The sequence below is a fragment of the Podarcis tiliguerta genome (genome assembly GCF_965153285.1).
Source record: "Podarcis tiliguerta genome assembly, chromosome: 12".
Lineage (NCBI taxonomy): Eukaryota > Metazoa > Chordata > Lepidosauria > Squamata > Lacertidae > Podarcis > Podarcis tiliguerta.
Window position 1 is genome coordinate 53,320,739 of NC_139545.1, and position 12,969 is coordinate 53,333,707.

At 48.5% G+C, this 12,969-nt stretch overlaps 1 protein-coding gene across 2 annotated transcripts; it reads right to left on the reverse strand.

The window, feature by feature from the left end:
• Positions 1-1,269: 1,269 nt before the first annotated feature.
• KLHL40 (kelch like family member 40) lies at positions 1,270-12,014 on the reverse strand. Of its 2 annotated transcripts, none has more exons than XR_014503668.1 (6): positions 10,640-11,981; positions 8,371-8,531; positions 6,900-7,007; positions 4,498-5,251; positions 3,814-4,141; positions 1,270-1,521 (listed from the first exon to the last, which is right to left on the reverse strand). XR_014503668.1 is itself a non-coding variant. In XM_083406435.1 (6 exons), exons 1-6 carry the CDS (start codon positions 11,786-11,788, stop codon positions 1,410-1,412), a joined length of 1,863 nt encoding a protein of 620 aa, XP_083262561.1. In that variant the 5' UTR covers positions 11,789-12,014; the 3' UTR covers positions 1,270-1,409. The 2 variants fall into 2 exon arrangements, 1 of the variants encoding a protein (XP_083262561.1); XM_083406435.1 differs by having other exon boundaries at positions 3,814-3,960; positions 5,066-5,251; positions 10,640-12,014.
• Between the last annotated feature and the right edge of the window lie 955 nt (positions 12,015-12,969).

Sequence of the window (12,969 nt, forward strand, 5' to 3'; positions counted from 1 at the left end):
CCAGCCCCCCACAAGGTCTGAGGGACAGTGGACCGGCCCCCTGCTTAAAAAGTTTGCTGACCCCTGGTCAAGAGGGCTGGTGCCTTCCCATTTCCAGAACATCTTCAGATGGTTCCATCTTCCCTGGGCTACCAGACAAAGAGCTGCAGAGCTGGAGGGGGCTCTGAGGGGACCCTGGAGCTGGCGGGGTGATGGGCAGGGCAGCTAGTAGGAGGCAGAACCAAAGAATCAATGGGGACACAGAAAACTTGTTCCCTTCTTCCTCTCTTGCAAAGACACAGTGGGCACTTAAGCAAGCATCAGGCGCAAGCGTCAGATACTGTCACGCCCAGCCACTGAGCCAGGTAAGTCAACTACAAATTTCAGATTCCTAGGCATCAACATCAAATACCGTGGTACCTCGGGTTACATATGCTTCAGGTTACATACGCTTCAGGTTACAGACTCCAGTAACCCAGAAATGGTACCTCAGGTTAAGAACTTTGCTTCAGGATGAGAACAGAAATCGTGCTCCGGCGGCACAGCGGCAGCAGGAGGCCCCATTAGCTAAAGTGGCGCTTCAGGTTGAGAACAGACCTCCAGAACGAATTAAGTTCTTAACCCGAGGTACCACTGTACCTAGATATACCTAAGGTTTTTTTGCCCCTGTCCATCTGTCTGGGTAGAAGCAGAAAAGACTCCAGGGAGTTCCTCAGTAATAGGAAATTGGTGACTATGTCTTCAGGGTACAGAGAACAGCTGGGCTATGTAGCTTTGGGTTTCGGCAAGATTGCAAGGTCTTGTTTGCCTTCCCTGAGCGACTTGCCTGGTGTAGTGGTTAAGAGCGATAGACTTGTAATCTGGTGAACCGGGTTCGCTTCCCTGCTCCTCCACATGCAGCTTCTGGGTGACCTTGAGCTAGTCACACTTCTCTGAAGTCTCTCAGCCCCACTCACCTCACAGAGTGTTTGTTGTGGGGGAGGAAGGGAAAGGAGAATGTTAGCCGCTTTGAGACTCCTTCGGGTAGTGATAAAGCGGGATATCAAATCCAAACTCCTCTTCTTCTTCTCTGTAGCTGCTGCTCCCTCCCAAGTCAGTAGATAAAAGAGGGTGAAGTTGTTGTGCTAAGATTTAGGGAAGTGCCCACCAACTCCAGCCCAACTTGATTGGATGCCTGCTTGCACAAATTTCCTTCCACAAATTTCTTGCACAAATGCCAGCCTGTCTATTACGGCCTTATTCCAGTACTCGTTAGCGAAACCAAGTAAATAAGACAGGAAGCAGCAAATGTAGCAGTTTTTCAAAATGTTTTACCTAACCAAAAAAAGTGACACCCATCAAAACTGACTTACAAAAGAAAGAGAATTTGGGGAGGCAGGGAGAAAAAGAGATCTTGGTAGCAGGAAGTTAAAAGTGATGTTGGGGTACAATCACATCTTTGTTAATCGCAGAACGTTGAGCCGCACGGGCAGAAAGGTCGCGCCTGAGGCGTATTGGATCTCTCTGAGAACACCTTCCCATTTCTTCCCTTCTTCGTCGTACCTGGAAAAGTCAGGAACAGAACTGGATGAGACCAAGATGGGGGGAAAGGACCTACAGTTCTTATATCGACTGGCGTAAAATGCACAGGCGCCAGGACGTTTGTTTACTGATTTTCATAAACTCTTATGCATGTGATTCCTTAATTGTAAACGAAAAAGGGGGAGATGGACGCTCAAAGTTCTTTACAAAAAAGATAAAACAATAAAATCCAGAAAAATCCACAACCTTACTTGAAGACATTCAAAAGTTAAAACACTGGAACTAAACTTGCCTCGGGTTTCTAAGCACCTGGGTAAGGTAAAGGTAAAGGGACCCCTGACCATTAGGTCCAGTCGTGGCCGACTCTGGGGTTGCGGCGCTCATCTCGCTTTATTGGCCGAGGGAGCCGGCGTACAGCTTCCGGGTCATGTGGCCAGCATGACTAAGCCGCTTCTGGCGAACCAGAACAGCACATGGAAACGCTGTTTACCTTCCCGCCAGAGTGGTACCTATTTATCTGCTTGCACTTTGGCGTGCTTTTGAGCTGCTAGGTGGGCAGGAGCAGGGACCGAGCAACGGGAGCTCACCCGTCGTGCAAGTCCTAGGCTCTGTGGTTTAACCCACAGCGCCACCCGCGTCCCTTTTAAGCACCTGGGTTGTTGTTGTTGTCATTTAGTCATGTTCGACTCTTCGTGACCCCATGGACCAGAGCACGCCAGGCACTCCTGTCTTCCACTGCCTGGGTAGGCTTATCTAAACAGGAATGGTTTTAGCAGGCACAAAAATAAAAAGTGCAGTGACAGAGCCTGCTTGATATCACACGGCAGGGAGTTCTCAAGTTCCACGCTAAAGTTCTATTACATCAAAATGTTCTTTTAATTCCCTCCCTCCATGTTTTAGATAGATTTTGTTTTTTGAAATGTATTGGGATTGGTGCTTTTTAATTTGTGCATCACTGATCTGGAGAAAGGATGTAAGACCGTGTGGTTCTCTGTTCTGCCCGGCATTTACTCCATGCAGCACTGATTCCATCACGCTGCTGCTCGCCTGCCACTCAAAACTGCATTATTGTTCTCTGTGGCGGAACTATGCGATTTGCATAATTGCATAAATTACGTTGCCATTTAGATTCTTCCACCCTATTTGCAAAGGAAACACAGCGCAGGTGGGTGAAGGGGACGCAATTAGTTATGTATCATTTGCAGCCTGATACTCTAAATAAAAAAATTCCTTCCAGTAGCACCTCAGAGACCAACTAACTTAGTTATTGGTATGAGCTTTTGTGTGGATGCACACTTCTTCAGATACCGGATTCTTCAGGTATCTGAAGGAAGTGTGCATGCACATGAAAAGCTCATACCTAAATTGATTTTTGATTTTATTGTTATTTACGCTTTATACCGTATTTTATGCTGGGTTTTTTGTAGCATCAATTTAAGTGTTTTAAATTTGTTGTTAGCTGCCCTGAGCCCAGTTTCCTGAACTGGGAAGGGCGGGGTATAAATAAATTATTATTATTATTATTATTATTATTATTATTATTATTATACGAATAACTAATTTAGTTGGTCTCTAAGGTGCTACTGGAAGGAGTTTTTTTTATTTTGTTTTGACTATGACAGACCAACATGGCTACATCCCTGTAACTTGGAATACTCTGACAGCCCCAATCTGCCATGAAGTAGCTGAGTTTTCAGGCAACCCCAAATTCTAGCGAGCCGAGAAAACAGTGTCAGACTTGACGGCTCCAAAAAGAGCTCTCCAAATGGGGAGATGGTTGATGCAGCGGCAAAGGAGTGCCGCACTATAAAAATCAATGATCCACGTTGGGGCAAAACCAAGGCCTCCCACATAAAGGTACACAAGATTAATCTGTGGAACTCCTTGCCACAAGATGGCCAATCCTAAAAGGGGATTGAGCGCTTCCATGAAGAAGGGTGTGTGTGTTTCTATCAATGGCAACTCATCATCGTGGCTCTGTGGCATCACCTACTGTTCAGAGCTAGTAGGGATAGCTCAGTTGGTTAGAACGTGGTGCTAATAGCGCCAAAGTTGCAGGTTCGATCCCCTATGGGACAGCCGAATATTCCTGCCTTGGAGTGGGTTGGGCTAGATGATCCTCAGGGTCCCTTCCGACTCCACAATTCTATGGGTCTATGTAGCACAGCTAAAAGTCATCTCCTGGTATAATAGGCACTTGCATGAAAACCCACAATCACAACAAAACACTTCTAATAAATGAGAAATCTCCCATTTGCATTTGCTTCCTTCCCTTGAATGCCAGCGAGGCTGAACCATGTCGGCATGTCTTACCTCCAAACGTCGTTGAGCTCTGTTGGCACCAGTTCCCCCGACTCTGTCTCCACGGTGGCAAAGCCTCCAATCAGGTAGAGAGTACCTGCCAAGCTGACCAGGCTGACCGAGCTACGCTCCTGGGGGAATTCCGGGAAGGTTTCCCACCTGACATGGCACAGAAAACCAGATGAGCGTGAGGATGCAGACCTCTCTGCCTGCATGTTCCCTGGCTGACATCCCTATGCACATAAGAGCACTAGATATGGGGCATGAAATGGGACACAAGGACATAGCAATGGGCACCAAACTCCTACTACCCCTCTGGTCCAGATTCCTTCCATCGAGACTCCATCGAGGGGTGATATGATAGCCATGTTCAAATATATAAAAGGATGTCACATAGAGGAGGGAGAAAGGTTGTTTTCTGCTGCTCCAGAGAAGCGGACACGGAGCAAAGGATCCAAACTACGAGAAAGAAGATTCCACCTAAACATTAGGAAGAACTTCCTGACAGTAAGAGCTGTTCGACAGTGGAATTTGCTGCCAAGGAGTGTGGTGGAGTCTCCTTCTTTGGAGGTCTTTAAGCAGAGGCTTGACAACCATATGTCAGGAGTGCTCTGATGGTGTTTCCTGCTTGGCAGGGGGTTGGACTTGATGGCCCTTGTGGTCTCTTCCAACTCTATGATTCTATGATTCTATGACTCTCCTCCGGACAGGGAATTCTGGGTGGGATTGAACTACCCTGTCTAGTCCTAATGCAGAGGTACCTGGCCAAAGGTTTGTATACCTGCTGCATCTCTGTGTGAGTAGTTGTGCAGAACAGGCCTCTTTCTATCTGTAAGCATCACACAGATCAGTGACTCACACAGAGTGCAACGGGGAACCTCCGCTGTATGATAATTCTGATTCTGGCACACTTTGCAAAGAAGCTTCCGCAGCACAGGAATTTTAGCGATGGTGGTGGTGAGAAACGTGCTTTGGGGTTCAATAGTTCTGGGAAATCCTGGTCAGGAGGGGAGGATTCGAACCAAAAGATTTAAATTACGAGAAAGGAGATTCCAGCTAAACATTAGGAAACACTTCCTGAGGGTAAGAACGAGGGTGGAACAAACTTAACTCGGAAGGCTGGGGACTCTCCTTCATTGGAGGTGTATAAACAGAGATTGGATGGGATTCTGTGATTCCTGCATTTGCAGGGGGGTGGTCTAGATGACCGTTGGGGGTCCCTTTCAACTCTACAATTCTATGTGCTGCCAGGCAAGGCACTTACTTATTGGCTGCAATGTCATACACTTCCACCGAGCTGGTCAAGCCGGAATCGGTCACTCCAGCCACCACGTAGATTTTCCCGTTGTGTAACGTTGCCCCAAACAGGGATCGCGCTGTTTTCATGGGAGCCAATTCCTTCCACTCAAACTTCTTTGGGTTGTAGACAAGGAGTGTGTTCAGGCACTTCCTGGCATAGAAGGGGGCAGGGGTGAGATTCATTTAGTTCATTTAATGTTTTTATAATCCCACCTCTCTCCCAAGCTAAGGTTCAAGGCGGTTTATGACATTATAAAATACAGAGCAGTAAAAACAAACTGTTTAAAAGCAATAGTTAAAATGCACCAAAACACATCTGGAACCAGTGATTAAAATGCAGTCTTCCCTGAGAGCAGCCCAGTGGTCAGAACCATTTTTCAGCTGAGTTTCCAAAGGCCTGTCTGAACAGGGAGGTCTTAGACTAGGGCTTGCCGATCAGAAGGTCGGCGGTTCGAATCGCCACAACAGGCAGAGCTCCTGTTGCTCAGTCCCTGCTCCTGCCAACCTAGCAGTTCAAAAGCACGTCAAAGTGCAAGTAGATAAATAGGTACCGCTCCGGCGGGAAGGTAAACGGCGTTTCCGTGCGCTGCTCTGGTTCTCCAGAAGCGGCTTAGTCATGCTGGCCACATCTCGGGCAATAAAGCGAGATGAGCGCCGCAACCCCAGAGTCATCAGCGACTGGACCTAATAGTCAGGGGTCCCTTTACCTTTACCTAGTCTGCCGGCAGAAGGAGGACAAGAGGGAGCCAGTCTTAAATTCTCTGGGGAGTAAATTCCACTATATGGGAGCAGCACAGAAAAGGCTCTCTCTCCAGTCACCACCGGCTGTGCTTCTGATAGTGAATGGACCGAGACAAGGTGCAGCACAACCAGACCCCTTCATCTGCCCCAGCTGCAACAAAACAGGTCTCTCCCATATCGGTCTCTATAGCCACAGCAGGCGCTGTGGCTCTCCCAATAATTTGACTGCATCCTCAAAGGCTCACTCCTCCATTGTCTCCCGAGACAGATGGATGCCAGCCAACCAGATGTAAACAGCTCCTCTTGTGTCAAATTCGTGCCATTTTTCTAGAAAAAGAGGTGCCTGAACTCACCATGAACACTGAAATATACTCAGAGTTGAGTGTGAATTTCATGCTCTTTGTTTAGCCCGTAGTAGCAATGAATGAAACTTCCCCCAAAACGTCTAGCTATATATGCATTATTTATACAATGGGCCCTGCGTGATTGGCTAATTCCGGGCTGTTCCTGTACGCTAATCAGGTTGTGGATTCATCTCTTCCAGAAGCCTGATTGGCTGCTCCTGCAGGCCAATCAGGTTGCTGATTCACTTCCTCCAGAAGCCTGATTGGCTGCTCCTGCAAGCCAATCAGGTCACTGATTCACTTCCACCTGGAGCTGAATTGGGTGGCTCCTGCGGACCAATCAGACTGCTGCATTCTGGATCCTATTGGTCTAGGATTCAGCTGAGTACATAACAAACGCGCCTAAGATTTCAGATTAAAACTGCAGAGTGGTAGGAAAGGAGGACCTTTTTCTGCCTCACTGCTTCCAGCTACTCTCTGAAGACTGGAGAAGAGACCCTCTTAAGAATATTAGGGGGGCGGGGGGAGGACTACTAGAGCATGCGAAAAATGAACATAATATTTTAGCTGCCGTTCATTCAGTTTCAGCTTTGTATTATTGTTATTTTTTTTAATTGTGCCTAGACATTCCGTTGTTGTGCCCATAACCTCGGTTTAAGGTGCCATTTAGCTCCTAGCTTTCATATCTCTGTTTCTAGCAGTGCTCTCACTTACTTGTTATTTCCTTTGCCTCCGATGGCGTAGATGAGGTCATTCTGGGATACCACGCTGTGGCCATAGACTGGGTAAGGAAGGGAGTCCGCTTCTCCCCATTTAAAGGACCTGGTGGACAGAAGAATGACATACTTTCAGGCAGCCTTCAGCTTTCTTCCCTGGCCGTATGAAAATAACATCCAGAAATGAGCTGGGCAAAAATTGTGTATATTACACCAAAAAACTGCATATAAATGTGCCCGTTAGGAGAACACGATGATGAATTTTCTTTAAAAAAGATTTGCAAACTAACATCGAGAACTGAAGAAAAGGAGACACTGGGGGAATTCTGACATATTTGCTTCTTTGTCCTCCCAGGAAAATGGCTCCAGGATTGCAGCCTCAGACTCCCCTCCCCCCTCTTTTCTGCATTTCTTTGCCCCTTTCACAGCATACTAAAATTTCTTCCCGCTTCCATGAATGTCTTTTAGGCACCAAGCAAATATCTCCCTGTTTTCCCAGGCTTTTAACCTCAGACGTGCTTAATAAAAATCAAAAAATCTATTGCAATCATTTCTACTGCTGACTTTTAATGTGATTAACTATTTTAACGGATGGCTTCTGTATCTATTTTCTGCGCAATCCAAATTCTCTGGGTGGCTCCCAAGGAAGAAATTAAATGCAGACATAGTATAGAACAATAAAAGCGGCGACACAATTAAAGCATAATTATAAAGTAAGTTATGGGTTGTTATCTGCTGCTGCAAACTACCCAGACGTTGTTTTGTTTTTAATGTTTGTGTGTTATGGAAATGTTTTAAATAAATAAAGACACTAATCCCAGGGGTGACAAATTATTACCCTGAGGCCCTTGTTGATTTTGACAGGCACAACTGAGGCCAATTTGATCTCCATTTTCATATAATCATAGAATTGTAGAGTAGGAATTGACTCTGAGGGTCATAGTTCAACCCCTTGCGACGCAGAATCTCAACTAAAGCATCTTTGGCAGATGGCCATCCAAACTCTCCTTAAAAAGGTCGAAGATGCACCAACTCCCTAGGTAGACTGTTCCACTGTTGAACAGCTCTCACTACCAAAACGTTCTTCCTAATGTTTAGACGGAATCTTCTTTCTCGTAACTTGAATCCATTGGTTCGGGTCCTAGCCTCCAGAGCAGGAGAAAACAAGCTCCATTTGAAAGCCCTTGAGATATTTGAAAATGGCTTTCATATCTCCTCTCAGTCTCCTCTTTTCTAGGCTAAACATTCCCAACCCTCTCAACCGTTCCTCATAAGGCCCTTGTCCTCCTCTCCACACCTTGCAGCTTGTCAGCATCCTCCAACCCACAGTTTTGCCTGTCAAAATTTGAACAATGGTCTCAGGGTCATAACGTGGACTGTCCCTCGCCAAAATCTGCTTAGGAGCCTGTATTGGCTGGCTCAGGTTTTAGGCCCCACGCCTGAAATCTATGACTTTGCTTCGCACTCACAGCCGATCGTAGCACAGGACCGAGTCTAAGGTCTCTTCTCCTTCCTTCAGCTCTTTCCCGCCAACCACAAAGATGGAGTTTTCGGCCTCGCCGAGGCCAAACAGGCAGCGCGGAGACGGCAGGGGAGGCATCCCGAGCCAGTCTGAGTCCAAGTGGTCATACTGCAGAGAAGCAGATAAGGCAGAGAAGCATCATGGCAAAGCTGAGGACCACAGTCCCACCTGCACATCTTTCTGAGGGCCGCAGGGCCAGAGGCAAAAACAGCTTCTTTTTGCACACCTCTTTATCCTCCATCCATGAAGCCAAGAGGTTCCATCAGATATTGAGGACATTTTCCAGCCAGGCCAAAGCACTCAAGCAGGGTGAGGCCTGGGGTAAGTCCAAAATGTCTGATAGAAAGGCCTGGAAGGTCACATTTTGACCCTGGGCCTGAAGTCTCCCACTCCTGTTATACAGGAAGAAGAAGACTCCAAAGAGTGTGGACCTATATCATACCCCTCAGCCATCAAGATTTGAGCAGGACATCTTGGAATTACAGAAGCCAACCTTTGCTTCTGATTGGATCCTAGAATGTCCCATTTTTTGGCCTCTCGCTCTCACCCAAGTCAACTGACTCCCACAAGGTAAAGGGACCCCTGACCATTAGGTCCAGTTGTGGCTGACTCTGGGGTTGCGGCGCTCATCTCGCTTTATTGGCCGAGGGAGCCGGTGTACAGCTTCCGGGTCATGTGGCCAGCGTGACTAAGCCGCTTCTGGCGAACCAGAGCAGCGCATGGAAACGCCGTTTACCTTCCCGCCGGAGTGGTACCTATTTATCTACTTGGACTTTTGACGTGCTTTCGAACTGCTAGGTTGGCAGGAGCAGGGACTGAGCAATGGGAGCTCACCCCGTTGAGGATTTGAACCACCGACCTTCTGATCGGGAAGTCCTAGGCTCTGTGGTTTAACCCACAGCACCACCCAACTCCCACAAGAGTTCGGGCCAAAAAAACGAGCATCCCAATTTTGATCAGTGGGATGTTGGAGGGGATGCTGTATAGATTTACTCAGAAATACATCACACTCCATTTAACAGGGTTTACACCAACCCTGCTGCTGGGGTTTTTAGGACTGAGATATAGCTCTGGTTGTGGTTGGGCAGCAGAACATAGAACGATGGAGTTGACAGGTCCCCCAGAGGTTATCTGGCCCATTCCCACTGGATCTACAATGCAGGATGCAGCTACAGCCTCCCCAATAGAGAACCATCCAGCCTCTGCTTCTATACCTCCGGGGAACAAGGAGAGCCTGGGGCATTCCCCTTCCACGGTTCAACAAATCTTATCATTTGGATGTTCCTCTGAATGCAGGGGCGAGAAACTTGTGGCCTTCCAGATGTGTCTGGACTCTAGCTCCCATCACTCCGGACTAGTGTCCTTGGTGTTTGGGGCTGATGGGAAACAGTCCAACCGCATTTGCCATTTCCACCGAGTGGTTCTAGTCCTGCCCTCTGGAACAATGGAGAACTAGGCCATGTTTACACCCTGCTCTCAAAGCACTATACTATTTTAAACAGTCATAAAAAAAGGTAAAGGGACCCCTGACCATTAGGTCCAGTCGTGGCCGACTCTAGGGTTGCAGCGCTCATCTCGCTTTATTGGCCGAGGGAGCCGGCATACAGCTTCCGGGTCATGTGGACAGCATGACTAAGCCGCTTCTGGTGAACCAGAGCAGCGCATGGAAACGCCGTTTATCTTCCCGCCAGAGCGGTACCTATTTATCTATTTGCACTTTTGACATGCTTTTGAGCTGCTAGGTTGGCAGGAGCAGGGACCGAGCAACGGGAGCTCACCCCGTTGCAGGGATTTGAACCGCCGACCTTCTGATCGGCAAGTCCTAGGCTCTGTGGTTTAACTGAGCAGAAGCACTTCATACTGCAACTTTCTGTTGCAGGGCCCACTTGTGTTCGGATAAAGGGGAAGCGGTACCCCTGGCTATGTGGATCTCCTGCCTCATCTAGCCAGACAACTGTGAGATTATGAACAAAGCAATAACTATCTAGGTAATGCAATGCCATTGTTCTGAACTTGCCACCATCCCTGCTGAGCCACACACGCGAAACAGAACGTCAGGCCAGTTTGAACCAGGCCACATCTGAAACTGGACCTAAACCACCCTGGAGTTGGCTCTGCACGCCAAGGGGAATCTAGCACTGCATGACTCTTGGCCCAGGAGCAGCAAGCTGTGTACACCATTCACAAGCCAGGAGGAAGAAAACAACAAGTGGTACCTGCAAAAAATAGGAGTTCATGGGGTCTTCTTTATTGTCCTCGTTGTAGTAAATTCCACCTGCTATGAAGATCTGGTTCTCACGGGTGACCAGGCTGACGTGATTCTTTGGGATCTGAGCGGAGACGGAGGCGAAATAGCACTCGTTGGCTCCCGGATCGTAGGCCACTGCCCCTGAGTCACTGACCATGAAAATAAGGTCTTGTAGAAACATCCCGAAGCGCATTGTGTCATTCAAGATCCCTGGGAGAGCCTCTTCCTCCTCCTCCTTCTCTCCTGCTTCTTGCTCTACCTCTCCGTTGATGACATTGTCACCAGCTTTCTTCTCCCCCTTTTTCTTCGTCTTCCTCACCACCGTGAGCTTCCCATCATGGGCATCCTTGACCATCTGGACCTTCTTGAGGAGCTCTGGGCTGGACTTGACCAAGGCGTGCTTCTCCACATGGTCCTTGAAGTAACCTTTGTCCATGAGTCGGAAGCGGATGCTCTCAAAGACCACCGGCAGAGCTTTCGCCCGGGCCTCGCGGTCCCTCGCTGTGGCCCATTTCATCACCACCTCAAAGACGGTCTCCTCCTTCTCTACGTTGAGCGAGTCGGTGGAGATGATGGCGATGAGCTCGTCGGGAGAGAGCTGGTTGAACTCCTCGTCCCGGGAGATGAGGGTGAAGCGGTCACTTATGAAGTCCCTTGCCGCTATGGCTAGGCGTGCGCAGTCCAGCATCAAGCCCAGTCTGAAGATGGCCAGGCAGTTGCTAAGGCAAAGCCTCTTTTGAAGGAAGGAGACACAGACGGTGAAGATGGAAGGTATCTGGAACATATTGGCCACCGTGAAGATGTCCTGGACGTTCTGCTCGGTGATGTCCAGCTCCGAAGTGTAGATGTAGTGCAGAATCTTCCCCATGACTTCTGGGTCGACGTCCTCCAAGTCGATCTCCTTTTTCTTGCTTTCCTCCATGTCCGAGAGAAACATAGCCCTGAAGTAGGGGCTGCAGGCTGCGAGGACCAGGCGGTGGCACGGGAATTCTCTCCCTTTGACCTTCAAGACGCAGTCGAGGAACTTGTTGTGGTCTAGCATGTCTTTCAGACCATCCTGGAGGAGGGTTTGCTGGTAGAGACGCAACTCCTCGGCTTGTTCCATTGGCAAGGCCATGACTCCGGTCGCTTCCTCCCACTCGGTCTTCTCTTCCCACTCCTTTGAACCCGTGAGCGTCCGAAGTCCCCCCTTTTTTTGCTCCCAGAGAATATGAGATACTTGCTGCCAAGGCAGCTGACTGTGTGGCTCAGTTTCCACAGCAAGAGGGGCTTTTTATATATAGCTACAGCATTACGGAGCTTAGGGAATCCATTCGGCAGCATATGTAAGCCGATCACCTTTTAATATGACAAACTGGCCTGCCGGGGAGGGGTGGCTGTGGGTGGGGTGGCACGAGGGGGGCTGAGTAACAGCTGTAAGTGTAATCCTAGATCCATGGCAGACGCTTACGTGATTCACTATCGGGGAAGCCTTTTCCTGAAGGACTTTCGGCAGAAAAGGTGGGGACCGGCTGCCTTAGGAACTGTGTGTGTGAGAGAGAAACAGATTCTGCCTCAGAGTGACTCAAAGTCCCTAAAATTAAGCTCAGGAGCTGTGGGGATAGTCTTGACTGCACACACCCACACCCATATCCCTGGTCTCCTTTGCTAAATCCGGAGCAAAGATTAATGCGCTAAAAATATACTGCAAAGTCAGAGTTGAGTAAACAGCGAATAAATGCATCTGACGTTTGGTGCGAAAGAAGGCAATCCGTCCAAGTCACAAATGCCCCAGGGATGGTTTATCTGATTTGATTTATTGATTTATTCACATGTACGTCGTTGTTTCCGCCGTGTTCCCTCAAGTGACCGGCTGTTCCATGGGCAGCCGTATACAGGATTTGTTTCCTCGTCAGGAGCAAGCGCGGTTGTGTTATGGGGCCCTTGAAAATAAACTTTTTGTTTACAAGTGAACAGATGGGGAAACAGGCAAGCTGCTAGTCCCTAAGGTGAGAAGAAGAGTTTGGATTTGATATCCCGCTTTATCACTACCCGAAGGAGTCTCAAAGCGGCTAACATTCTCCTTTCCCTTCCTCCCCCACAACAAACACTCTGTGAGGTGAGTGGGGCTGAGAGACTTCAGAGAAGTGTGACTAGCCCAAGGTCACCCAGCAGCTGCATGTGGAGGAGCGGAGACGCGAACCCAGTTCACCAGATTACGAGTCTACCACTCTTAACCACTATACCACACTGGCTCTACCCATCACGCCAAGCCAGAAACCTTTTAGCAGCCTATTCCAGACAGCTTCGAACAGCGGC

What these genes read in the sequence shown, in the direction of transcription:
- KLHL40 (XM_083406435.1), bottom strand. Translation starts at nt 11,788, where the DNA reads ATGGCCTTGCCAATGGAACAAGCCGAGGAGTTGCGTCTCTACCAGCAA. An exon ending in GTCCTGTGCTACGATCGGCT is followed by an intron (nt 7,008 to 8,370) that starts GTGAGTGCGAAG and finishes TCTGTCCACCAG; the next exon opens with GTCCTTTAAATGGGGAGAAG. An exon ending in TATGACATTGCAGCCAATAA is followed by an intron (nt 3,961 to 5,065) that starts GTAAGTGCCTTG and finishes GTGCCATGTCAG; the next exon opens with GTGGGAAACCTTCCCGGAAT.